The sequence below is a fragment of the Camelus dromedarius genome, chromosome 27 (assembly GCF_036321535.1).
Source record: "Camelus dromedarius isolate mCamDro1 chromosome 27, mCamDro1.pat, whole genome shotgun sequence".
In the NCBI taxonomy this organism is placed as follows: Eukaryota; Metazoa; Chordata; class Mammalia; order Artiodactyla; family Camelidae; genus Camelus; species Camelus dromedarius.
The window spans coordinates 12,082,944-12,109,112 of NC_087462.1; the positions used below are offsets into that span (position 1 = coordinate 12,082,944).

A 26,169-nucleotide genomic window follows, 5' to 3' on the forward strand; every position below is an offset into this window, starting at 1 on the left:
AAGAAAGGTTAAGTTCAGATGTCACTATTCTGAAAGCTGCTGTGACCTTTTAGCACATACTAGAAAACAGGTGAATAGACAGGTCAGAGGTTTCCTTCTGGAGACCACGAGCCACAGATGAACTGGTAACATTTTAAAAAGAGACTACAAATTGATCCGTGCACACATACAGACCAACAGAGTGCACTCACCATACCTTCATTTCAATTACCTTCCAATTTCTAAATTGCTTTCTTGAAGTACAGTGATTATATTTGGTCTACACTAAGACACCACCCTTTTTTGAACAGGTACACTTTTTCTTTTTAGAAACACACCCATGAATTTACACCGAAGGCTTTATGATATCTCTTCTGGGTACCCACCCTTCTGAGAATCATTCTACCACTAAGAGTGGACACCCCATCTCTACTGATGAAGGGGGGGGGGGAATCAATGAAGCCTCATGCTGAAACCTTGGAGATGCAACAAAAGTAGCTAAAAAATAATTTTGTTAGCTGTAAGTCCTGTCAAAGATTGAGGCATCAATAAAATAAAGCACAAAGACAATCAATCAATGGGTCATCATTACTAAAGGAAATGCAGATTAAAAGAACAGGGTTAAATTCAGAAAAGTCCCAGTAACGTTTTTATGGGAAACTAAAATTTAAAAAAATAATATCTCAATTGAAGAAGACAAATGATTTGGAAGTGCACAAAGGTGAGGAAAGATAAAATTTTGCAAGTCATTCTGCACTTTTTGTTCTCTAAATCTGCAAATCTTGTGATACAAAAGTTAAGTCAAAGAAATCTTTCCAACAAGCAAAAGCAAGGTCAAAGTGGAACAGAAAATACATTTGATTTTTTTAAATGGCATCTAATACCATAATCTTATTTCCTTTTTATAGTTCTTCTTTCCAATGTTGTTTTTTCCCTCTTTAGCCAGTATTGATGTTAGCTTTTGCATTAAAATGGAGCAGAAAATAGGCCTTAGCGAATTGCTTTTAGGATAATTTACCATCGAGTGCAATATAAGGACATTCAGGGTAAGAGAAAAAACTTCCCCACAACTTAAAAAAAATAACCAAGCCTCCCACCTGGCCACGAGATTTTGTGAGCTGTATAATTAGGAAGTATTTCTGCAGCTGTTTCTAAGAGTATGCAGGGAGGAGAAGCTTATGAGAGCTGGATGTCAGATTACTTGTCTGGAGTCACCTATGACCTTGAACGCTTACCTAACTGATACTCAGCTCTTTCATCATAAAATCGGGAGATTGGGACATGGTGAACTTGTAAGATGCCTTTTTGCTTTGCTAACTTTTATTTGCATGCTTTAATTTAACAAAGAACAAGTCTTTATGTAACTCTGGAGTTACAAAATGAAAAGACTCTTTTCCTTATTTTAGTCTGTTCAAATTCTTAATATTCAGTTACCAGCTGCACACTATCTCATCTCTTTTTCCCCTAGCTGCTTTGGGAAGAGTGTCCCTCTTTTTTTGGCATACTGTGATCGCCAACATTCGTATGTATTAAAGCTGATTTTTAATGAATGCTGAATGCTTTCTTCACCCGGGAAGTATCCTAAGAAAGTTGAAGACCATCATATCTAATTGGTGATAACTCTAGGAGGACACTTACTTTACTGTACAGATGAGGAAACTGAGGCTCAGGAACTAGTAACTTGCCTAAGTTTATACACGCTTGAGATGTTAATGCAGTCCATCCGTGTCCAGACCATGGACTATGAAACCACTCACAGGAATGCATACATCCTATCATAGTTGGTACCCTGGCTAGTGCCAGGGGAGAAGCTCTGTTGTTTTGTATGGGCTCTAGGACCATGGATAAAGCATATTTGCCTCTGAGAAATGAACAAAAAAGGGAGCATGGCTAAACTCATCACAGCTTGCCACATTAGACCTCAATGATCAATAAAACTTGCCAAACAATAACCAATGCAATACACTGCCTCAGAAAACAGGTATGACAAATCATATTCACTGATTTTGGGGGGTTGTCTGCAAGAGATCGGCTCTGTTGGTTGTAACTAGAAACATCTATGATTTATGATGCTTGATTAAGTGTGCCAATCCTTCAAAGCTAGGCAAATCTCATGGGGACAGAAAAGCTGGAGGACCATTGGTTTTAGCGGTTTCCCGAGATTACTCAAGGCATTAAAATCAAACGATGCTTAGCAAATTCAAGCTGCTCCTTTTGGATTAACTATTAGGTTTATCGGCTTTTTAAAGGAATGTATTTGGTGCCTGCTCCAAGTACCTTAACCCTGGTCATCAAACCCTCCATCACTCTTTCTTAATACCTTAACAAATCTTTTCCTTGATTCTACTTCCACTAACCTGCTTCTTTTTTTTAATCATTATTATCATTATTTTTTTTTTTTTGAAGTACCCTCAGTTACAATGTGTCAATTTCTGGTACACAGCACCATGTCCCAGTGATGCATATACATACATACATTCGTACTAACTTGCTTCCTAAATTAGTATGTAGAATGCTGGATTTGAGTCTATAAAATCAAGATTCTACCTCAAACTCTGCTATTTAGTTAACTATATGAGTAAGTTTTACTAAGTCACTTAGCAACTCTGGATTTTTTTCAAAAAGAGAAAGAAAGAGAGAGGGAGGGAAGGAAAGATACACAAACACATGTTATGTCCACCCCACAGAAATGATGGGAGGATCAAATGAGGTAGGTTACATTCAAGTGCTTCTAAAAATCCTCAAATGAGGAATGTTAGTATTGGTATTATCATTGTTCTAACTACTTATACTCAACCAGGAAAGAGCCTTGGTGGCACACATTTAATTAAAAATAAAATTGAAAGACCGTATCTAAATCAAACTATGGGTGTTGAGATCCGAGCAACTCTGTGATGTCAAAGTCATAGATTTCTGCCTTGGCAAAGCAAGTAAATCAACCTTTGAAGGTAGGTAGGGACGTGCATTCCAAACATAGGTGTTTTATTTTCTAATTTTTCACACTCTGAGAACGACCCTGACAACGACTTCCAAATGTATCGGAGAAGACTGAGTTGTCTTTCCAGCACTACTAAGCGTACAATTTGTTCTTTTCTTGTCCTCTGTCACAGAAGGCAAAGGGAAGCTACAAAGTCATGCTGTAAAGGGCACTGGCATTTCCCAAGGTGAAATCCCATGCTATTTCCAAAAAGAAGGGTGTCATTTTCTATATACGAGCCTCTGATCTTTGTCTCTGGAAGACGAAGCTCTTGTTGACTTGTATGTACATTTAGCAGCCTCCGAGGTGTTATCACACTTCTAAGGCTAGACACATTGGATTCAGAAAGAAAACTACTCCTGTAAAGAACTGAGAGTAGAGCTGGCGTTTTGCTTTACATTTTAGCTCCTCCATAAAATTCTTCTCAGAAAAGGGAACAGATAATAGCATACAGAAATACTAGCTCACAGCCTCCTCCTGCAGACAGAACACCTTGGGAGGGTTCTGCCCACAAAGGTCTACAGACTTAAGCAAAGCGCCAGCTCTACTCTCAGTTCTTTACAGGAGTAGTTTTCTTTCTGCAAAACAACTGCAAAACATTCAGTGGGAAAGAAGCACACTTCCTGAGAAACAATACAACTACTATTTGTCGGCTCTTTTCTGGCCTAACAAGCAATTCCTTCTTTTTTTTTTTTTTTTTTTAATAGTTCTTTCCAACTTTGGTTGCAAATTTAACAATTAAAATTTTTTTTAATTTTTTTTTTTTTAATTTTTTAGACTCAGAATTTTCAGGATTTCAGAGCTGGAAGGATATAGTAACCCAATCCTTCCCCACTCTCCCAAAGAGACATGTAACTCTGGTCCAGAGAGGAGGAAAAAATTACTTACTTGAGATCACACACCAGAGGGTAGGTGATCAGCTTTAGAATACAGCCTAGTGCCCTGGAATTCCTTTCTACCACACAGCTTCTTTGACAACTGAATTATCATGGTCAAAGAATTATCTTAAAGATAGCATTACCCTTGGTTTGCTGTCCATTCTGTACAAATTGAAATCACAAATATGTCAGAGGTCTTGTGGCGTCAGACAAAATTAAATTTATGTGTGTGTAACATTAATAGATATTATTTATCAAGATTTATTATGTGCAAAGAACTTTACTAAGCCTTCAGTGTATATTAAATAATTTAATTTTTAGAATAATTTAATTAATATTTTAAGGCTAATATTATTACTACTCCTACTCCATAGATGAGAAAATGGACAGCTTAACGAATTAAGTAATTTGGACCATGTTACACAGCTCATTATTAGAAGACCAAAATTCTAGATTCTGGATTTTCAACTATTACAAAATGCCGCCGGGGTTTATAAAAACATCGAAGTGAAACAGACACCCCATCAATTTTCACGAGTAAACCTGCTTTCGTCAGTTTTAGGAAAGAAAACTACATTGCTACCAGTTGGAGAAGTAACAACCAAATGCATTTAGTTCCAATCAAGCAATAAAAACCAGATTGTGTTTCATTCTGTTCTTTAAATACATTTCAACCGACTTCAAAGACAGTATTAATAATGATGTTCCAGGAATGAGGTTAAAACTTGGCTTTATTTGTCTGATAGGAGAAATTAATTCACTGTTACTTTTCCTGCTCACCTTACATGTAATATTATGGTATATTTATTAAGTGTTCATTCGCAACGTTCATACCTGGCTTTATGTACAATCTGGTACTCCTGCTTGTCTCTGCTCTTTGGTTTTTAATCCTAGCTATGATTCCAGTATACAAACTGCAGGAGTGAATGCTGTCTGCCTTGAAGATGCCAGGTTGGGGAGCACTCTTTGAAGAATTCTGTGTGTCCTACAGTCATCTTCACTGACATGTAGACCCTGACGTAACTGTGGGACTACTGTGACCATGCTGTACAACCACCTCCAAAAGCAAATTCTGAAAAATCAGCGAAAATACCCTTGAATAAAAATTGCAGGTTGAATGTAAGCAAAGATAAAGACTTCGGAACAAAACAATGATTTTGCTGCACTGCAACTTCTTAAGGGCAAGAAGAATTAACAGAAGGAATTTTAGGTTATTCTAACATGAGTTGAATTCATTTCTTATGTAACTTCCATGAGTCAGAACCTTCTTGAGCTAGACCTGGCTGTCACTGGAATAATCAAGAAAACTGTGCCATAAACCGGAAACTAACACAACACTGCAAATCGACTATACTTCAATTTAAAAAAAAAAAAGAAGAAGAAAAAAAGGAAAAAGAGAACAGACAAAGCCCTGACCTCATGAAGCATCACTATGGTATTATTTCTCAAATTTTTCAAAGACCAGAGTCGAAAAGATTTTCTTGATTCGAATTCTTATATCAATCTCAAAAGCATCCGTATGTTATTAGTTCATAAAACTTCATAATTTGCTACAAAACAAACCTGAACATAGTTGCTATCACTCTTTTTAAAAACTATCTTTGACAGTTGAAAAGCACATCTGAGATAATTAATACGAGACAAAGAGCCTCACAGTATTTTCCATAATTATTTCAGTCTTAATACTCAAAATGTTTTCCTTATTATGCTTTAGTAAAATGTATTTCTCCATGAAGTCACACCTTTAACACATTCTTTTTTTTTTTTTTTTTTTTTGAACATTCCTTTTTCAAGTAAAGTCCTAACAGATATACAAGCAGGAAAACCAAGTAGTGAGATGGAATTTCATATGTTACATCTTCTACTGGTTTATATCCATAGCATTTGGAACTTATTGTTCCAAAACAAACAGCAGAAAAATATTTTTTTTTTCTGTACTGACCCCACAGTAAATATTTTGGCCTTTGCAGGCCACATGGTTTCTGTTGTAACTACTCAACTGTCTTTAGAGTGCAAAGGTAGACAGGGGTAATACATAACCAGATGGGCATGTCTATGTTCCAATAAAAGCTTATTCTTAAACATAGGCACTCAGCCATATGTGGTTTACTTCTGCTCTAAAATATCAATATTTTTTGCCAACACTAGCCAAAAAAAAAAAGCACCATCGTCAAATGCATGTCTTATTAAAATCCAGTTTAAAAATATTCTGAAGTGTTTCTTTAAAGATAAAATTTCATAATTATCAGTTAAGAAGGGAAATAAATCTGTATTCCCTTTCAATTGTGCTGTAAGAAATATTCTTTTTATGATAGTACTATATTTTTTTATTAAAATATACAAAACTTAGGGACAGTTGTCAAAAGATCTAACCTCTCTTGATACATCAGTCAAGTCTGAATTTATTGAAGTGTAGCACAGCAATACTTTAATACAAAAAGATCCACCTAATACGGACATTTCACTTTGCATAGGAAAATATATATTCAGTAAACTCATGCAAAATAGCATGGAACTCCAGCTTTATTTTAGATTGCCTACACTGAGTCACAGGAAGCACATCTTCCTGCCCAAGGATGTACGGTCTTTTCAAGCTGATGTAGGTGGCACTGCTAGTTCATATTTTATCCCAGTCTATTCATTGCATCGAACTTAAGTTTACCAGTATTAAAAAGTTCAACCTGATAAGTGGACACTTGGTGATAAGTAATAAATAATTACTTAGAAAAAAATAGCCATTTCATCCTCAGTTTTATATTTCGTATGTATGCATATATGTGCGTATGTCTGTGTGTGACAGCCAAACACTACATACTACTGACAATGTGAGGCTAGTTTATAAGAGTTCTTTTCTCCTACAACTTCTGAGCTTTTGCTTTTTCTCAAATGGCACACCTGACTTAACCAACACAAAAGTTACAATTCAGCTAAGGAGTCACTAAATCTAGCAAAATGTATATGGTATGTTTTCTCCAAACTTGTAACAGACATTGAGATATTTTCTAGAAATCTCAATTTCATGCACAACTGAACTATTCTAGCTGAAGACTGATCATTACAATTGTACAGATTGACAAGTCAGTGTATTTAAAACAGTCAAACCAATCATAATTTAGAATTTGCCATAATGCAAATGCTTTTATAGTTCTCAAATTTTGCTCATCGAGTCTGTGGATAAGCCATCATCAGATGTAGTATTAAACCTAGCAAACTCTTCACTCTGAAACAGGTATTTGTGGCAACAGTCATGCACACTGTATCAGCTATGCTGTATTATTTTCTGGTGTTAAAACTGTTCTCAACATGGAATAGCCCCTCTTCAATTATCTGTCATTAAGTCAACCACACTTCATGTAATATATACCAGAATTTAGATGTTAATTTGGCTTACTACATCCCCAAAAAATTCTTATTTTCATAAAGTTATTATGTTCAAAATAAAAAACGGAATATATTAAGCAGAGTTTATTGCTTTAAATCTAAACTTTACTCAATAAGGTTAAAGGAAGAAAAGGAACCTTTAAGACTATGCCCTCCGCGGTAATTTGTGTTGCTTCTACGGATCAAAGTAAATGAATCCTATGTAGAAGACTGAAGCCGAAATAAAACAACCATTTTTTAAATGTTTACATTAATTGGACATATAACAAACTGCCAAAAATGCACAATGTTTCTGCATATACATTTTGAATATGCTAGGAACATCCAAGGCACCTCATGCACAAATTGAAATGGAAATGGTACTCTTGAGTTATAAAATTAAAAGACACCCCTGCTAGGATGGTTATATGCGTTTGTTCTTTTGGCCAGGAATCAAAAATAATCATTGGATATAAAAATCCCATTCACAATAACCATAAAAATTATGAAGTACTGAATTTAACAAGAATTATGTAGGGCCTATGGGAATAAATTGAACAAGAAATCTGCAAGACTTACACAAAGAAAACTGTAAAATTTTACAGAAAGACATAAAAGAATCTGTATAAGAGATGAGACATAGTATGCTCTTCGATGGGAAGAAACAATACTTTAAGAAGTAAATTTCCTTCCAAATTCCTCAGTAAATTTCAGTGCCGTTACAACCACAACACTATTATTTTGGCGTTATTTTTAACTTGCCAAATTAGCAGTTTTTCAGAGGAAGTATAGCTTTGTAATAGGTATCAATATATAAAATGGACCAGCTCTGGGTTCCAGTAATCCCACTTCTAAGAATTTAGGGGGAAAACTTTACAATTGCATCAAATATGAATATACAGGATGGCTCAATAGAGTTTCATTCATAATATTAAAACCTCCCCCCAAATAATCATAATGTCCATCAAGAGAGGATTGATTTAATAAACATGGTGCAGCCATACAATGAAATTCTATGCAACCATTGGATATTATGCTGTAGAAAAATTTTAGATGGCATCAAAAGATGTTCACAAAATGTGCAGAAATCATATTATAAAACTTAATGTATGATACTATCTATTTCATGTACATGCATGTGAATTCCCAAGGAAACTGAAGGTTTAGTGATCATTTTGCTGACAGTGTATATATATGAGTGATGATATTAATAGAGACCTTTGCTTTTTATTATAGTTTATTACCTACTTTCCTATAATGGATAGAAATAAGTAATAAAAGCAATTCAGATTTAAAAACTGCAGACGCTTGAGAAAATTACATGACAAATTTACCTGCTTTTACAAAGCAAACATAACAAACAGCTGGCAGTTACCTTCTCTCTCCTTTAATTGCCTTAATTTTCAAATATAGAAACTCTGGACTGGAAGTTAAGAAATTTTTACAAAGTCTTATCATCAGTGACAAATTCAGGACAAATCCAGAACTTCTCAGTCCCTGCTTCTGATGTAAATACTGACCTTTCACAATAACTATAGAAATAATCTCAAAAAAAAATTCAATGGCATATTTTAGTCCAAGGATTGCTTGCATTCAAAAGAAATACAGAACTGAGTAATTATTTTTAAATTATATTTGTTTGTATATTCATAGTCATACATATTGTTTTTAGACATATATGATATAGCTGGCCTAATTTGATTCATAATTTTTATCAATTCAATTGTATACTTGATTAAATAGAAAAAAAGAGAAGAGAAACATTTTCATTAAGCCACATATTTTTCCCAACCTTGAGGATCACAAATGTATTCAAACTCAAGCCTTTTGAATTGACCTTGAAATGCATCACAATTTTTATTTCAAACAAATACTAATCATCATTTTGCTGAGTATTCTGAAATATGTTCTACCTCATTAAAAGAACAAGTAAGATATGAAGGGCTGATATTTCCTTGGTTCTCAAAATCTCTCATAAAATCTAATTTTGCTCTTAATTCTCAGGATTACTATATACATTTTATTCAGAGCAGATTTCTGTTTTGAGCCAGAATTGAATTCATTCCCTAGTGGCAAAAGGTGATTTATAACCAAGAAAAAGTAAATTATAATCTTCAATTTATCCACAAACCCAAGAAAAAAAGTAAATCATAATCTTCAGTTTATCCACAAGCCCTAATGATGCCAAAACACTGGTAATTACTAATTGATTTCTAAATGATGTAGGCTGTTTTTGCATATTATAGATTTTCCTATATGTTCTATTTGTTTGACTTTTGTAAGTTTCCCAAAAGTCATCTGGGAAACTAGAATTAACAATTACTCTGTGAGATTACAAAGGAGGCCGGTCCATTCAAGTTTTTAAATTTCTCCTTCCTTTAACTTGAGAAAAACACAAAATAAATGGGATAGGAGACAGATAGGGCTCTAATTACAGTTCCAGCAGTTCCTTGCTATAAAATAAGGGAGGGCTGTATTGTCTTAGTTCTAACATAAATCTTCTAATCCTCAGTTTACCCATCTGTAAAATGTGGTAATACATCTTATTTCATCGAGGCTTTAGAGAAGTAAATGGTAAGTCATTGAAAAATTCCATTTCATTTCGTAAAAATATCTCAATAAATGGTAGTGATTCTTAGCAGTGTCATTAATCATAATAAAGTACACCCCAGTTACATGTCGAAGGTGCAATGCAATTTTTCAAATCCTGTTTTCCACTGACCTTTTTAAAAGCATTTGTTTACAAACTATCAAATGCTTAAAAGAACAAAGAGAATCCACATGCACTTTGATATTGTTGATTCCATTCATATAAATTCAAAAGGACAGTCCCTGACTATATACACAGTCTTATATGGCAAATCCTTTTTGCGTATTTTATATGATATTCATTTATACTAAACAAAAAACCCAGATACTTGATTAAAAAAAAAAAAAGGCTTTCTGCTATTTCCCAACTACTGAAGACACATTACAACCTCCTCAAGGACAAGAACCTCCTATGTCTTATCTCTCTTTCCATCTCCCTCTCTGGGTCTCACTTTGTTTTTCTTTCTCTCTTTAAAGCCCAGCAGCGCAAGCAGCATTTAATTTCACCGGGTTGTGCTCCTGCCATGATGGCACTGTGCACTGAAACAACAACAGAACCGGAAGCCCAGAGCTCTAGAACTGTGGGGTTTTTTTTTTTTTTAATGAGAACATAAACACTTAGGAGGTATTTTATCCAAATCTGGGAATTTTACAACCAGAGCACATTTATAACCTTTGCCACTTTGACTAAAGCATCCTAAGTAAAGAAAGTTCCATTACAACAAATTTCCACCTAAATGGTCTCCGTGATGATGACGATCACAGTCAGTTTGGAAAAATAACAAGATAAAGCCATTTTAAAATGTGGTTCTCAAAACTGGCTCATTAAATAGATAGAAAATTGGCCTCCAAAACCTGAAGTCTAAAATAAAGCAACTAATAAGTCCAAAGGAAATAAATTTTTTGTTTTCCATGTTGTCTATAATTCTACAGATCTTTTCATCTGTAAACTTGGCAAGTACTTAAAATATCAGGACTTTCAGAATAACAAAGGTATCATTCTCTAATGAATTCTGTTAGAAAAATCGTTTGCCACAGAGGCATACTGCTGTGATTCAAGTAAACACTTATGAGCATTCTTCCAACACAGAAGCCAGATGCAAATTTACACAGCCTAGCAGATCAGCCCCATCAATGTCGAAAGAAAGTGTTGGCTTAACAGTGCTTGCCAGAGGAACGGTTCACACAGCTGACTGATCAGAGAACACTTCAAGAGTGTTCAGTCTATTAACTCAAACACTCATTTGGAAAAAATAAAAACCAGAAATAAGTATTTACAAAATAAGTCTTGAAATTTCTTTGTCCGTAGGTCAAAGAAAACAAACAGAAAAGGTACCTAAATTTCATTTTTTAGAGCACCCTAAAACACAGAATGGTAATTTGATTTTGCAAGGCCCTTACTCACTTATATCTAAAACTTTTTTAACATTTCTGCTTATTTTATGATATGGGTATTCTTTAAAATGGTCTATAAATCATTTAAGATGAATATTTAAAACTTTTTTGAAAGATTTATAGTCAGTAAGATGTCAACACTCTCACAAAAATGAACAATATTTAAAGATGATCTTTGTATACATATTTTTTTAAAGCCAGCTGTTTATAGAGTCCTTGGTCAATTCAGTTAAATAGAGTCCTTGGTCAATCCTAGGAAGCGGGAAGATTCAGTAATTATTTTAAAACAAATGCTCCCTCCTGGAAGGGATGAGTGGCACACTCCAGAAAAAGTTATTTTTCCCATGTTGGTGCTTTAGACGTTCCAAGGTAGGAATAAACGGGGCAACAGTCACCTTTGAATTATCTATATTATAAGCCCTACCATCCAATATTTCCCATTAACAAAATAAAATGCAGGACAGAACAGGCTTTAATTTTCCATTATTATTCACTATATTCTCATGTTCACGGGATCAAGGTTTAAGTATGAGATTAAAAAAAAATTACAACTTTATATATATATTTTTATCAAATATTCTTTAAATCTCTAATTTGGGGTATGTTTTATAACAAACATTACATGTTGGACCATAAATAAACAGATACTCATTTACTGAGCAAGTCAAGTAGTGTGAGGTTAAACTCTCATGGTGCAACCATCATTTCAACCTAAAATAATTAAATAGCAGAGTAAAAAGTGACTTTTAGATATGACTTATTTAATCAAAAGAGAGACATGGGAAAGTCAGCAGATAAACATTTTTTTTTTAAATTTTGATTCAATGGTCTTGAACCAATTAGGCACTAAGTTACTGATCTGTATGCAGAAGAGCAACATCAAGACGTTTAATCACCGAGACCTTAAATTTAAGCATATACTTCAAGAATTATAATTAGGCAGCCGTAAATAATTCGTAGGAAGCTATTTCAGTGGCATTCTTCCTACACGTTAAGTGTACCTTACTACTAGAACCACGAAACAAATAGCTATCTTCCTAAACAGGAAGGAATACTCATACCATATTTATCCTAAAATATATATGTTAAAATTTCAGTATTTCTGATCTCTTCAGGTATCTTAAAACTAAATAAACCAATGCAAGTATTACTTATTCTTAGCATCAAACACTGCCCTAGGTGCTCATCCCTCCCCTCATTTCACAACCTTTTTAATACAGATTTATGATTATTTTCATCATTTGTGTCAAAAAAAAAAAAAAAAAAAATCAGTGTGGAGGTTCCAAAGGGTATTTTGTCAACATAAAAATCCAACCTGGATGGTTGTTTTTCAACTCTCTGACACTTACACTTAGTAAGCGCCCCCTGCCTTGGTTTTTTGTGAAGGTGCTTAAGACTCTCTCATCATGTCATAGCTCCTACTCAAGACACTGCAGCATCTCCTCTGCCCAGCTGTCAAGGTCTTATGCAACTCAGCTCCACCAGACACAGTCCTGCCCTACTAGGCACCCTGCCGTGCCTACCCAGTTATATGAGCCATGCAGTCTTAGAAATCATACAATCCCTCTCGTCCTTCTTTCTACATTTTTAAAAGAGGATAAAAAATAGGGTGACCTAGGTCACTGGATTTTGGTGAACATTAAAGTGAAATATTGTCTGCAGGTCTGAATTTTGATTTTTGCATTATTATTGTCGCTAATATGCAATGCCTTTCTCCGTACTGTCTCCACCCCCACTGACTCTCCCACAGGACTGTTCTTATCTTCCATCCATTCGTGTGGCACGGATCCTTCTTGCTTAATCCAACTCTCCCTCTTCCCTGAGGTCTTCTCCAAATCCCACCTACTCTGATCACTTGGATCTTTATTGTCCCCAAAACCCATATTAATACTAGAGGACAGTCTGTGGTCAGATTCCTTGATTAGTGATTGTATTAGCTTCCACCTTCACGATAAAACCAATATTCCTCAAACAGTGGCCCCAAGATAATACCTGTATCAGTCAAATAGACAGCTTTCATTTATTTTTATTTTTTAATGGAGGTCCTGGGGATGGAACACAGGATCTCCTCCCTGCTAATAAGCATGTGCTTTACCACTGAGCTATATTATCCTCCCCTTTCCCCCTTTTTTTAAAAAATGGAATAGAGAGCTTTTAAACAAGCAGATTTCTGAACTCCATCCCAGACTTACTGAATCAGACTCTGGTCATAAGTCCTTCAAATACTAACATGAATATAAGACCCTGAGGATTCTGCTGCACTGTAAAGTCTGAGGACCACTGTAAAAACTTAGATCTCCACCTTTTATTTTGATTCTTCCACCACAAAGATACGCCAGCCTTTCCTCACACCATCTGGGACACTCTTCTCACCCTCAGCCCTCACCTCCCCCTTCAGGCAATTAAGATTAATCTTGCTCGACTTGAGAGTGAGTCTTAGGTCCAGTGGAAGAACCATTTCATGCCCTTCCACAAAACAGCCTCGCTGGCGTGGTGCCGGTGAAGCAGCCCGCAATAAATGCTTCCTGGGAGCCTGACGCAGGGCAGTCCTTCCACTGCCCCTCCGACAACTCCATTCGCCCCTTATTTGTGGAGCTCCTACTAACTGTCGGGCGTGTGCGAGGCACTGGGGACGCAGACGGACACTGTCCCTGCGTTCACACACCTCAAAATCTCTGATACTTTTCCATGGCTTATTCGTGGATCCCTTTTCTAAGATACATGTAGATTTCACCTTAAAAACTTCATTAATTGTTGCTCTTGTGTAAGGAAAAAAGTTATTTCATCTTCAATTGCCAGAACAATTACTTCTAAGTTAAGGCCTCTTGGCAGGTAAGCGGGCAGTAGGTGCCAAACGACAGAGCAAGGAAAATGAGACTTGGCAATAAAAAATGCCACTAGAATGTTTACAAAATGAGCACCAGCAAGGGTCAGTGGATTAAAGACACGTCCATATTTTTCCACATAAATAGGGACAGAATCATATAAGCCCACATCTCTCCTTGTTTAATAAAATACGTATTTTGCAAATGAAATGCACAATTGGAAGCAACACATAGAACTTGTGTTTGTACCTTTTAAAAACTCATCACTTTCTACTTTTTTATTCCTCTTTTAACTGTCCATTTCAACTTATTTTTATGTCATCCAAAAATGTAAGTTGATTTTGGAAAAACTGAGTAATATCAAGATAGAAACAGAGTGAAAAGCAGCTGTGTAAATATGAGTCAAATTGATATGCAAAGTTTTAAAAGTTTCCATTTATAGGCTATTTAAACCCAGTTATCTACCTTATATATGACTTCTACTGTTAATAGTGCATAAGTAAAAATAAATGTTTCTTTTCAAACAGTCTAAAGCTAAAATTATGACTAATAATCTCTAAAATATATTTTAAAATTCCCTTTTGAAAAAAAAAAGAGTAAAACAAAGTGCCAGCATACTCATGTTTATAAGATCACCAAGAGGCATAGAAAAAGACACGCCAGTTTACCCTGGTAGCAGTAGAGGTGTGTATTCTTTTTAAGAAAGCATAAAACTATAAAAATATTGACGGTCTGTTGAGTGAAAATGCAGACTATAACATTCTCTCTGCAAAATGACAAAGTACAATGGGTAAAGAATAGGTAAGCAAACAGATAAGAACTAGGAGGCAACATAGGCAAACTAAAACACAGTTGTAATGATGTGATGGGGATGTGGATAATTTTTGCCTCTGATGTTTGTTGGTATTTTTAAATTGGTTTTGTCACCATGCACCACCAAACATAAATGAAAATGGTGATTGAGCCCAAAATCCATTACTCCATGAGAAAATCTCCTTCTTTTCTCAAGTTGCTTGGAGACAAAAGCACATCACCATTCTCTGCATCATCAAGGGTTCTCAGCTGGGGACACATTCAACCCCCAGGGCACATTTGCCAATTTCTGGAGGCAGTTTTGGGTTTCACAACTGCGGGGGGACCTCTGGCATACAGTAGGTAAAGGCCAGGGATGCTGCTAAACATCTTGCAATGCACATGACAGCAAAGAATTCTCTGGCCCCAAATGCCAAGAGCGCCAATCACCAATGCACGATCACAAAACAAGCCAGTGCCCCACCCAGAAATGAGTCAGTACTCCCCACCACAACGTTAAGAAAAACACTTTCTCTGATTTACATTCTTACAGAAATTCCCAAGAGCATTCAACCATGAGGTGGGAGTGAGAACACTAAAGCACACTTTGAGGTACTTCTAAAATATGAAACTTGAGTGATCTCACTCCCTTTCCTTCTCTTGCAGGGGAAGTGCACAGTCAGACCTTTATTTCATGCCACAGTCAAGCTTGCATTGTTCAGAGTCCTACAAAGCAACAGCAAAGGATCTGCCCTAAGAGTTAACCAAGAGAAACAGATTCATACACTGCCCATATCATGTGGCGCCACTGTTTGGACACAAATGAATAAGTAATTATTGAGATGTAATCTTTATAATGAACCGCATTTATACTGTGCCGAGTAGAGGGAGTGAAGATCTGGGAAGAGAAGAAACAACACTCAACCACCTTTAAAAGAATTCTTTGCAGGAGTGGTTTATCAGAAATCACAAAAATGCATTCGCAATTGGAAAAAAAAAAATTCAATTGAAAATGAGGTCTTAAAAATAAAACACAGAAAAAGGGAAAGGGTCATTTCACAAAGTGTCCACCCATAGCCCAAAACCACTGACACGGTTCACAGCTCCTGAACTTCATCAGCCCACGTTTTGTGACAATTATTGGCTTTCATGGTTCTATGACATTCTGCTAGAGCAACAGAAAAATTATTAGACAACGTAACAACACCATTCATAATGAAAGAAATTATGATACAAGAAACATCCTCAACTCTTCAGGATCTTAAATAAATCTTCCTTTATTGCTAGGTTTAAACTGTGCTCAACAGATGTAATATAAAGTATAAATTTCTCAAGGACAGAAACCACATCTTACATTCTACACACATTAAATAAAGCACTTATTTGAAAAAAAAACCATGTTCCTGAAATGAGAATATTTTTTCAAGGTAGAGTGAGGAGTAACAGTAACATCTTTTAGAGAATGAGTTGATCTGATCCACCCACTGTTTCCAAAAATAAAAATAAAAACAAACAACAGAGCAGACTCCTAAGGAATAAAAATGATTTTTAAAAACGAGGACTTGCTACATCTAAAAGTGCAGTATAACCAGATGGCTGAGACTGAGGGATGTGAAGTCAGTCATTTGCTAGCTGTGTGATTTTAAATAAGTCACTTAAACTCTCTGGGCCTCAGTTTCTGTTTTGTAAGCAGGTGGGTAGCAGCCATACCACTGTTTTAATAAGAGGATTGGATGAGACAATGTACATCAGTACGGTACCTACCCAAGTTAAGATCTCAATGAGCAGTAACTGGGATTACGTTTTAGATTAGTGTAATGATGGTGGAAAATGTTGGGCACTGCACAAGAGGAGGACAGGGGGAAGAGAGAGGGAAGGAGGAGACAACATAACCGCTTGCTAAAATTGGGTAGGACAGCTTCTAGGCATAGTTTGTTGGGAATTAAGCCTGGGTCAGTGAGTGTTCTCACCCGCTTCACCACTCCCCATCCCACCCCACCCCACCTTACCTCCGGCTTTGTATCTGCAACCTACTCCCTTCGAACAGAAACTTCTCCTCTAAATGCTATATGACTGCTTGGAGCCACTGCCCTCTCCCCACTTCACTCCAGATCCACACTTTTCAAAAGAGCTGTCTTCAACCACTGAAACTCATCTTGCTGCGTTTACCAATGCGCCCCTGTTAGTACACGTGGGAGACAGGTTCCAGAACGTACTTCAGTAGATCGCTGTGGCATGTGAGGCAGCTGACCACTTCCTTCCTTTTTAAACTCTCCTGTGCCTCAGCTTCAAAGACATTATTATCTGCAGGCTCTCCTCTGAGCGCCCTGACTGCCACTCAGCTGCTTAATTAATCTCCTTTGCGGGCTCCTGTTCCACATTCCACCACTTAAATTACAGTGCTCACCAGGTCTCCGTTTTCAGCTGCCGTCTCACTTTCCCTTTTTAATTGCATCTACTCTGGGGGAGGGTATAGCTCAAGTGGCAGCGTGCATGCTTAGCATGCACAAGGCACTGAGTTCAATCCCCAGTACCTCCTCTAAAAATACGTGAATAAACCTAATTACTACCCCCCAAAATCTACATAATTTATTGTATCCACTCATACAGTTAAGTACCACGTATATTCTGACAGTGTCCAAGTTCATCTCTCTAGTCATGACTTCTTACGTGGCTCTAGACCTATATTTTCTAGTCTCCATCCACAGAGTCCATGTGTGGAAAAAAGTCAATGTTCCCCAAAGTGAACTCACTATCTGCCCACACACCTCACTCCCCGCCCCACTCCCCACCCCACTCCCAACCTGGCTGCCCTTTCAGTGTTCTCCATCGTATCAATAAATGGTACCATCAGAAACTTAGGATTCACCAAGTCCTGTCGCTTCTGCCTTGTACATGCCCTGATTTTGCATCCTCTCCTTTACATCCCTGCCTCTGTTCATAGTTCTTTCTGGACTTTTACAGTGGATTTCCATCTCATCTCTCAACCTGAGGTCTTGCTAACCCTCCATACTTGAAAAGCATCTTCCAGAAGTGGAATCTATTCAAGCAATTCCTCTATGGACATCCTTCCATCCATGGGACCCCACAGCCCTTGGAGCAAAATTTAAACTTCAGCAGGCTACAAAAATGGTCTTTGTCATCTGATCGCCACCTGTGATCTCAATATCAACTCTTAACCACCTCCTCATGCTCACTCCCAAAGCCAGCCGTTCAAAGTCACATTGCAAATCCCTAATCCCACGTAATTCTCCTGTTTTTTTTTCCCCCTGCTTGGAATATTTATCCACAGACCTCTAACCCCCATCTCCACCTAGTAACTTCTACATAATACCTCAGGACTCTGTATTCCCAATGCGCCCTGTGTATTTCTGATTTCAAAGGACTTAATATTCCTACACTGTGATTCTTTCTACATTGGTTGATCCAAATAGTAACCTAAAGAGTTCCTATGCTCTGTTTTTCCACATAGATGGTACCATGACTCGTGAATAATAATAAATGACTGCTCTGAAAATGAAGAGTTCACCCAGTATCTGTGGCATTCACCAGGAGTCAAACATCCCACCAACCACTGTGTACAGAGCAAAACCACACACAGAGAGAGAGAGACTATAACCTTGTCTGCATGTATTTTATACACATGAATTAGGAAGACAGAATATGGAACATATCAGGCAATGTGAAATATCAAATCACAAATGAATGGTGAAGCCAACAAGTGACAAAGGAGATACAGATCACTAAGTACTCAACTGGCTGCTCAGAAAAAGTTTTAGAGAAAATACTTATGTTAAACATAAAAACAATGTAAGTGGTAGAGCGCATGCTTAGCATGCATGAGGTCCTGGGTTCAATCCCCAGCACCTCCATTAAAATAAATAGATAGACAGATAGACCTGACTACCTCCTCTCCCCCACAAAACAATGTTTAAAAATAGAAAAAGAATCTCAGTGTGAAATAAAATTCATATTAAAAAATAAGTATACTAGGGCCCCACGTAGAATTAACAACAGCAAACGCCTAGGTATTACGTTTCCCAAGGTCATGAGACAAATCAGTCTTGCTCACTGCTCTGTCCCTAAGGCCTAACACATGGCTGGATCATAGTAGCTGCTAAACAATATTTGTGTCGAATTGAATTTTCAACTGTGCAGCTGGTGATGCAAGAAAACATCTGGTTAAAAAAAAAAAAAAAGGCAGCCCTTTTCTCCGTTCGCCATTCCATAAGAAGGTAATTTGTGTATGTGTTTACTAGAATGCTTTCCTCCAAAGTGAAATATTGCTTCACTCGTTGGTTGGCAAATGTGTTGTTTCAAGAAGAAACAACTTTAAATGAAGAGAAATCTTTAAACGAAGAGAAAGTTATTTCAGTCCCTAATCCTCAAGAGCCAATTTTGGATCTTAAAATGCACTTTTCATCAAAGAATCTTAACAAAAAGATTCCTGCCAATTTAACCAAGACATCTAAAAATGCTTCGCTCTACAGCCAAGCTTTCTGCTCAAGAACATTCTAATTGAGATCATGTTCTTCCAAAGATCTTCCATGAGGCCAGCAGTCACCTGAGTCACATGGCTCAATTAGATACCATCACCACCTTCCTAAGATCATGTAACTGCATGCCATTGAGGAATTCCGCATTTTTCTTACACTTATGTTGGATTTCCAAGTTTTCCTGGAATTTCTTTGTACCCAATAGAGCTATCATCATAAACCAAACCAGAGACACGTGTAACTTTGAGGTGGAAGTGAATTTGGCATGCCCCTCCCATTTCAAACATAAGGAAACTGAGATCATGTAATGGAAGCTACTGACCCCAGAATGCTCAGGGCAGCGGCTTAGAATGGACACTGGGTCTCCTTAGTGACAGCCAGTCCTTTACACACGCTGCATTGATGGAACACCAATACTTCCACCTGCATCACTTTATTAATTCTGGTAGTCACCTGAGATACATGAAATGGGATTACTACTCCCTCTTAACAGGCAAGGACATCAAGCCCCCTAGGACTGTGAATTCCCTCAGGTTGACTGAGCAGCAGAAGCACAACTAGGATTCAATTCTATTACTGTCATTTACCAGGAGCACCGCATCGACATGGGCCTTTTTTCCTTTCGGTACCAATGACTCAATGACAACCTAAATGGCCTAATGCCTACCGTTCATCAAAGGAAGACTGGCTACTATAAAAGCAAGCAAGCTACAATTGCCAGAGGCTGCAGGCCACAAAGGATACGAATGCAGAAGCATGTGTGTTAATCAATTTTGAGTTTTCACTTAAATAATCAATCAACGATTGTTTCACAACTGAATCTAATCAAAAGACCCCAACCAATTTAGACCTGTCGACAGTGGGCAAAATGCCATAGACGTCTTCTTTTATTAACACACCAGTGATGGAACTTCCCACCTGTTGCTTCACACCAAATAAATACACTTTAAAAATGGCGTCTATCACAAAATTTTTCTTTGAAGGATTAATTTAAAAGCACTATGGTTGTTAATCATAAAAGTGCTAAATTTTTCAACAAGTAAAGCTGTGTCTGGACAAGTCCACGTGTGTTAGCAGCAGGCTAAGAAGGGGACCTAGCATGGAATTTTAACACTTGGTTCTAATCATTAATGCTGCAGTCCTGGCCTATTTACAACCTGACATTTGTATTTTGCACTTTCAACATCCCATGATTTTTCTGCAACAGTAAATAGCCTTAAGAGATAACACCTTGCCTTAGCTGGGTCTATATTTTGACTAGCAGGTCTTGGCATTGTGTCCAGCTCTGATACCTCTCCAAAATGCTGCACACCAGGGAAAAATGAACAAAACTTAAGAAGAAGGAAAAAAGTACTGCTGCTCTAAGCCATTTTGGGATATAGTTCTATTGCAGCAACGTCCAATCATCTTATCATCTCCTTAGATTCTAAATATTTCTTAATTTTGCCATAAAATCCCATTTTCGTGACACTCTGAAGAGGAAGGCGACAAAATAAAATGTAGCAGAAGAAAAAGCATAAATAAATCAAAATTCAAAAGAGAGGCCACACAGAACCACACCTGATTTCCATATCACTGTTTTTAGCAAAACAATTTAGACTCAACTACCTGGGACTTTAGCAGGTACCCACATTAGGACATTTTGCATTTTTATGATAAAATTCAAACTATAAACTGACAAAAAAAAAACCCTCCAAAATCCCACAGAAGTGAGTATTTGCATATCTGAGAAGTTAAATAGTTTCCCAGGAGAGAAATATTCTGTACCTACACAGGAGTCTCAAAATGTGTGGGAAATCTGTGGTTCTGAATCATCCAGTAGTGTCTTGAGGCTGTGTTTATAGCCTGTATCATAAAAAACTTTCCCAATAATTAAAACATAAGGTAGATGTCATTTATAAACATAACTGAAATAGATGAACGTCCTCTGGAGTAGTCATAAGATGTTTCATAAGCTCGTGGTACCTCGAGATGATCACCTATCTTTGGACATTTTATAAGAGGCGGGGCTGGTTATTCGAGCTTCCTCTATATTTGAATTCTGGGATGATGAAAGTTTGTGAAATGCTGAGAGCATGTCCACTACCCAGTATTTGGCTCTCTTGAGTGAATTAAAAAATGTCCTAACTTTCAAGTCCTGAAGGCAGGCTAACAACTGCTTTGTATAAAACTTTACACACGACACCCTCTTCTTTAATAGTGCATTCCATTTCTAGGCAGGACCACACCATAATACAATCCTCTAAAATGTGCTGTGTGCTGTCAGGATTGAAAGTAATATTGGCATCTTACATTCAAGTGTGGCCTTTCTAGAGAGACTTTTCCCAAGGTGAAAACTTCAAAAACACAGAGGAGAAAAGTCACTGGAGAAATGGACCCAGTAAGCAGGGGTATCTGGGACACTTGTCATTGTCTTATGTGTCTGCAGTGCCCCAACATGGGCAGCAGGGGGCGCTCCTGCATGAGGCAAACCCCCCACAAGTGTTACCTGGAGGGGAACACGGAGGCTTTTTCTCTTAACACTTGCCCCAGGTCCAAAGAGGTAGCCACTAAGGAGTGCTGCTGTCCATAAATTGCACAAGCTTAGGACATGCGGTGAATAACATTGCAGAAGTGACCAGAGATGACACATGGGTCTGAGCCTGCTTTTTGAAAACAGTGTGGCCAATTTTCATTTTATGCATTTTGGCAGGCAGGAGGGGTTAAAGGAGCAGGTGAGTAATTGAGGGTGGGGGATGGAGGTGCGGGGAGGGAGGTGGTTTGCCATCAGCTATAAAGAGGCCATCTCCAAAAGCAACAAGTGGACCTCAGAATCCCAGGATCGTTTATTCGGCCTCTCTGCTACAGTTTAGTTTGCAGGTTATAGCCTCCGTGAAATGTCGAATCAAAACCCTCCCTCGCCCCTCCTCCGAGACGCCACCCCAAACCCAGAAAATCACTTGATGAAGCAGGTTTCCCACTGAACCGTAGGAAATGTGACTTCTGCAGGGGTTCTCCTGCATGTGGCTGCGCTTTGCACGTGAACGTGTAATGCATTTCATTCCCTCTATGCCAAGTCCCAAGATTTCAAACCAGGCTGGAAAAAGCCTCAGGGACCAGAAAGAGCCAGCTCAAAGACAGTGGGTTCCAAAGCAAAATCCCCTGCTCTCACTGCCACTTCACACACATACTCACGCGCACCCCACCCCCACCGACTGGATCCTTTCTCCTTCCTGTCCCCAAATGAAGGTCTGCGGAGACACAACCATAAACCTCAATACTCACCATATTGACTTCAGAAACCATATCAATGCTGGCAATGTCAATATTCATTCCCACGGCCACCGGGGGACCTGCAAACCAAAATGGCCAGCCACGTGATTTCTCAGAACTTCAATCTTTCTTAGCAAAAGTAGTCCCGGGCACGGGAGACACTGTCCCAAATCCCTCCCCACGGCTCACCCTCAAATTCTTCACTCTGCTTTTTTTTTTTTTAAGGGTGACAGATACTCCTCTGGGAAATGTTCTGTTGAACCGACAAGCACGTGTCCGGATGGGTGAGGGATTCCAGCTTAGTCTACATATGTAGATGTCTCAGCGTGAGAATACACACAACTCACAAAAGCTCCGGGTATCAGGAGAGCCCCAGGGAATTTTATATTGTACTGAAACCCCCTCCTCATTCTTCCCACCCCCACTCTGTGCAGGTTTTAACCCTCTGAGCTTTGTTAGAGTCTAAAGCAAAATTAAATGGGTATTTTATCAGTGTATCTAAGGCTGCACCAAGAGAGGTCCCTGCACCCCCCACCTCCCCCAAACCCCCGCACCCTCCCCCACCCTCCACTGCCCCCTGCACTGAGGCTTCCAGGACTGGATAATACCCAGACACCAGCCACTTTAAATCACGGCCAGAACTCTTCCAAAGTAGGCGGGCACAGGGGGTTAATGCCACTTCTCAACCAACAGTCTGCACATCTTGTCCTCAAAAATGTTCACGATGGCCTTCAGTAAGCCAGGTTCACTGGGCACATCATTAAGTAAACTTAGGAGGTTTGTATCTCAACAAGACAAAGACAGTGAAGCAAAGGATTTAAGCAGTGAAGTTGAAGGACAGCAGTCACCAATACAAGCTGGGGGTGGGGTGGGGTGGGGGGGTGTCCTCTCTGAAAGACCATCTAAGTGCTGGATAGGGACAAACCGCCTTAAGTTTGGGTCCGTTTCTCAATATGGTAACACAGAGACACGTTCAGAACACCACATGCAACCCACAATGAGGGAGAGGGAAGACAGCGCACAAAGCTCAAAAGACATTTGGGCTGTAGCTTATTTCCAAGGGAACTCCATTACCTCCAAAATCTGGTCTCAGCCGAATATCATAGCCTTTCAGGAGTCTATCCACCGTCTCTTTAACCAGCGACATATTACTAGGGTCATTGACACTAAAGAGAGAAAAGACAATAAACAGGCATCAGTAAGACAGGAGGCACAGCGTCTTCAGCATCTATCTCATCCTCACTACAGATCCCTGCTCACAGAGGTATGCAGGCAGAGCCCTTCAAAGTGAGAAACGGAAAAGAAACGACAGACACACTTACCTCTGCGCACAGACAGCGGCGATTATTAAGGGGAATGACCAAATCCCAAAGTAGCCCTTTTTCCGGACTCTCCACATCCCTTTAGTTTTGGATGGGATTGAGGGTTTCACTGAAGAGAGGAGATCCAACTTAGTCTGCCCAGTGCAGTAATTCTAATGTGAGGCGCATGCGCACGGCGTACCAAAACATCAAAGGGGCAGCAGCGGTTGCCTGGGACCGAGATTTTCTTGTTAAAGGAAAAAAAAATTAAAGGGGAAAAAAGAAAAAACATATATATCTATAATATATACGTATTTGAATAATATAGTAAAGTCACCCCACAGGAGGAAGCCAGAGTAAAATCTTTGTTGTTCTTTCTTTAAGGCAAAAACAACGAAAGCGTCTGGTAAGTTTCGGTAGTTGCAGATGGCAGCTTTGCACCTCGCGGGTTGTGGGGTTTGGGGGTGTGTGTGTGTGTGTGTGTGTGTGTGTGTGTGTGTGTGTGTGTGTGTGTGTGTGTGTGTGTGTGTGTGTGTGTGTGTGTGTGTGTCTTCTCTTAAATATGCAAAACCAGATTAGGAATGTAAGGTCTAGCAGGTGTGTAGTGCTAGGGGAAGATGGGTGCCCAGGAGCCCACTTCTGGTCTCGGCAAGCGGCAAAGAGAGGAGTCTGAACTTTATTTCCATGGCATCCCCTGCCTCGGGCGAGATGGGTGCTGGAGGTGGGGGTTGTGCGGCTGGGGGAGGGTAGGGGACAGTGGGAGCAGGAGTCGAAGGCGGGGGGAGGGAAGAAACCAATGGGAGGAGTGCTAAGTAATGCGTTGGATTTGGGGCCGGGAGTGGAGTGGGGAGGTAGCGTGGAGAATAAGAAAGACACGGAAAAATAAGGAAAAGAAAGAAAAGAATAAAATGAAGCTTGGTCTTTCATAGGAGGCAAGGAGCAAGCTTTTCTTCACTACTCACGGGCGATTTCTTTCTCCTCCTCCTCACCCTATGCCCCCTATTCCCAGAGAAGAAAACCTCGGGGTCCCGGTTTCTCGCCGTGTGACGTGCCTGACCCGCGAGTCCGGATTATTTATAGCAGGAGGTGGTGGGGGCGGGCGAGGGGAGCAGAAAGGCAGTGCTGTCTCTCCAGGTTTAGGTCTGCTGCTGCACTGGGAAATTATGGTAGGAAGGGTGGGGTTTGGATGCGGGGTGATGGGACGCTGGGGCCTGGGGGTGCTCGGGGCGAGAGGGACGCTCCCGCGGCGACCGCGTGCGGGAAGGGCGGGCGGCCGGGCGGGACGCGCCCGGCCGGCCCCCCACGCCCCCTCAGCGCACGCGCACAGGCGCGCGCACGTGCGGCCCCCTCCGCGCGCCCCTCCTTACCTCGCAGGCCTGAGCTCGCCGCCCACTCCCGCCGCGCGGCGCTGGCGTCCCCGGCCCCTCGGCCCCGGCCGCGGTGGGCGGGCGGTGAGGACGGACACCTGGCGGTGCCTCGGCGCGCACAAAGCCCTAGCAGTCCCTAGAAGGCGGGCAAAACGAGGGGGAACCCCGGGGCCGCCCGCAGTCTCCGCGCCACCTCGTCCTCGCTCCTCTGCCCGGAACCGGGAAGAACTCGCACACCCCGGGGCTGCCTCTTCCGTCCCGCCGGAGGCTCGACCCGGCTTGCCGCGGCCGCCGGGACCCAGCGGCAGCAGCGAGCGAGCCCCGGGGTTGGAGAGGGAGGTAGTTACTCAGCTCACGGAAGAAATTTTCCCTCAGCTCGAGGGAAAGAGACGTGCCGCGGGCGCCAGGAGATGCCACCGGGCTCCGGCGGCGGGGCCGTCTGAAGGAGCCCCGGCCCGGGACGAAGGATTCTCCCGGTTCTCCTGAGTTTATCCGGCAACGAGGGCGCAGGGGAGGGGAGGGCAGGTGCTCCCGCCACCCCTCCCCCTCTCCTTGGTGAATAACTGGAAAACTCAGAGCTCAAACCTACGTCCGGACCCCAAAGCATAACTTCTGACTCCTCCTATCATTGTCAGTATTAACTGAGTACCTACTACGTGCCAGGACTGCTTCATGAGTTCATTCTTGCAAGCCCAGGTTTAGCCAGCATAGCATCTCACTTTCCCTGTACTATGGATTTAGAAACCGGCGCGCTAAAGCTACGAAACTTGCCCAAGGTCACCCAGATGACTAGAGGTAAAACCGAGATTGCACTCCAGAGCCACCGTATTAGACAGACCATCTTGACTCCCACTTCCCGACCTTGCCGACCGCAGGCACCAAGTGCAGCGCGGCTCCCGGGCCCGTGGAGCCCCCGGCCGCCGCGGGAGGCGCGGGCGCGCGCACCGCCCCCGGCGCG

The 26,169-nt window shown here is 39.9% G+C and overlaps 1 protein-coding gene across 3 annotated transcripts in view; it reads right to left on the reverse strand.

Annotated features, from left to right (window-relative positions):
- Nucleotides 1–24,903, reverse strand: part of GABRB2 (gamma-aminobutyric acid type A receptor subunit beta2) — a 202,101-nt gene extending 177,198 nt beyond the window's left edge. The window contains exons 1-4 of one of the 3 annotated variants that reach the window (XM_031437739.2): nucleotides 24,807–24,903; nucleotides 23,866–24,075; nucleotides 23,618–23,709; nucleotides 22,556–22,623 (exon numbers count right to left, since the gene is read on the reverse strand). In XM_031437739.2, coding sequence (XP_031293599.1) covers nucleotides 22,556–22,623; nucleotides 23,618–23,709; nucleotides 23,866–23,942 — 237 coding nt within the window. In that variant the 5' untranslated portion in view covers nucleotides 23,943–24,075; nucleotides 24,807–24,903. Of the gene's footprint in view, nucleotides 1–22,555; nucleotides 22,624–23,617; nucleotides 23,710–23,865; nucleotides 24,196–24,806 lie in introns of those variants that run through there. The other 2 variants (XM_064480077.1, XM_031437740.2) reach the window with 2 other exon arrangements.
- Between the last annotated feature and the right edge of the window lie 1,266 nt (nucleotides 24,904–26,169).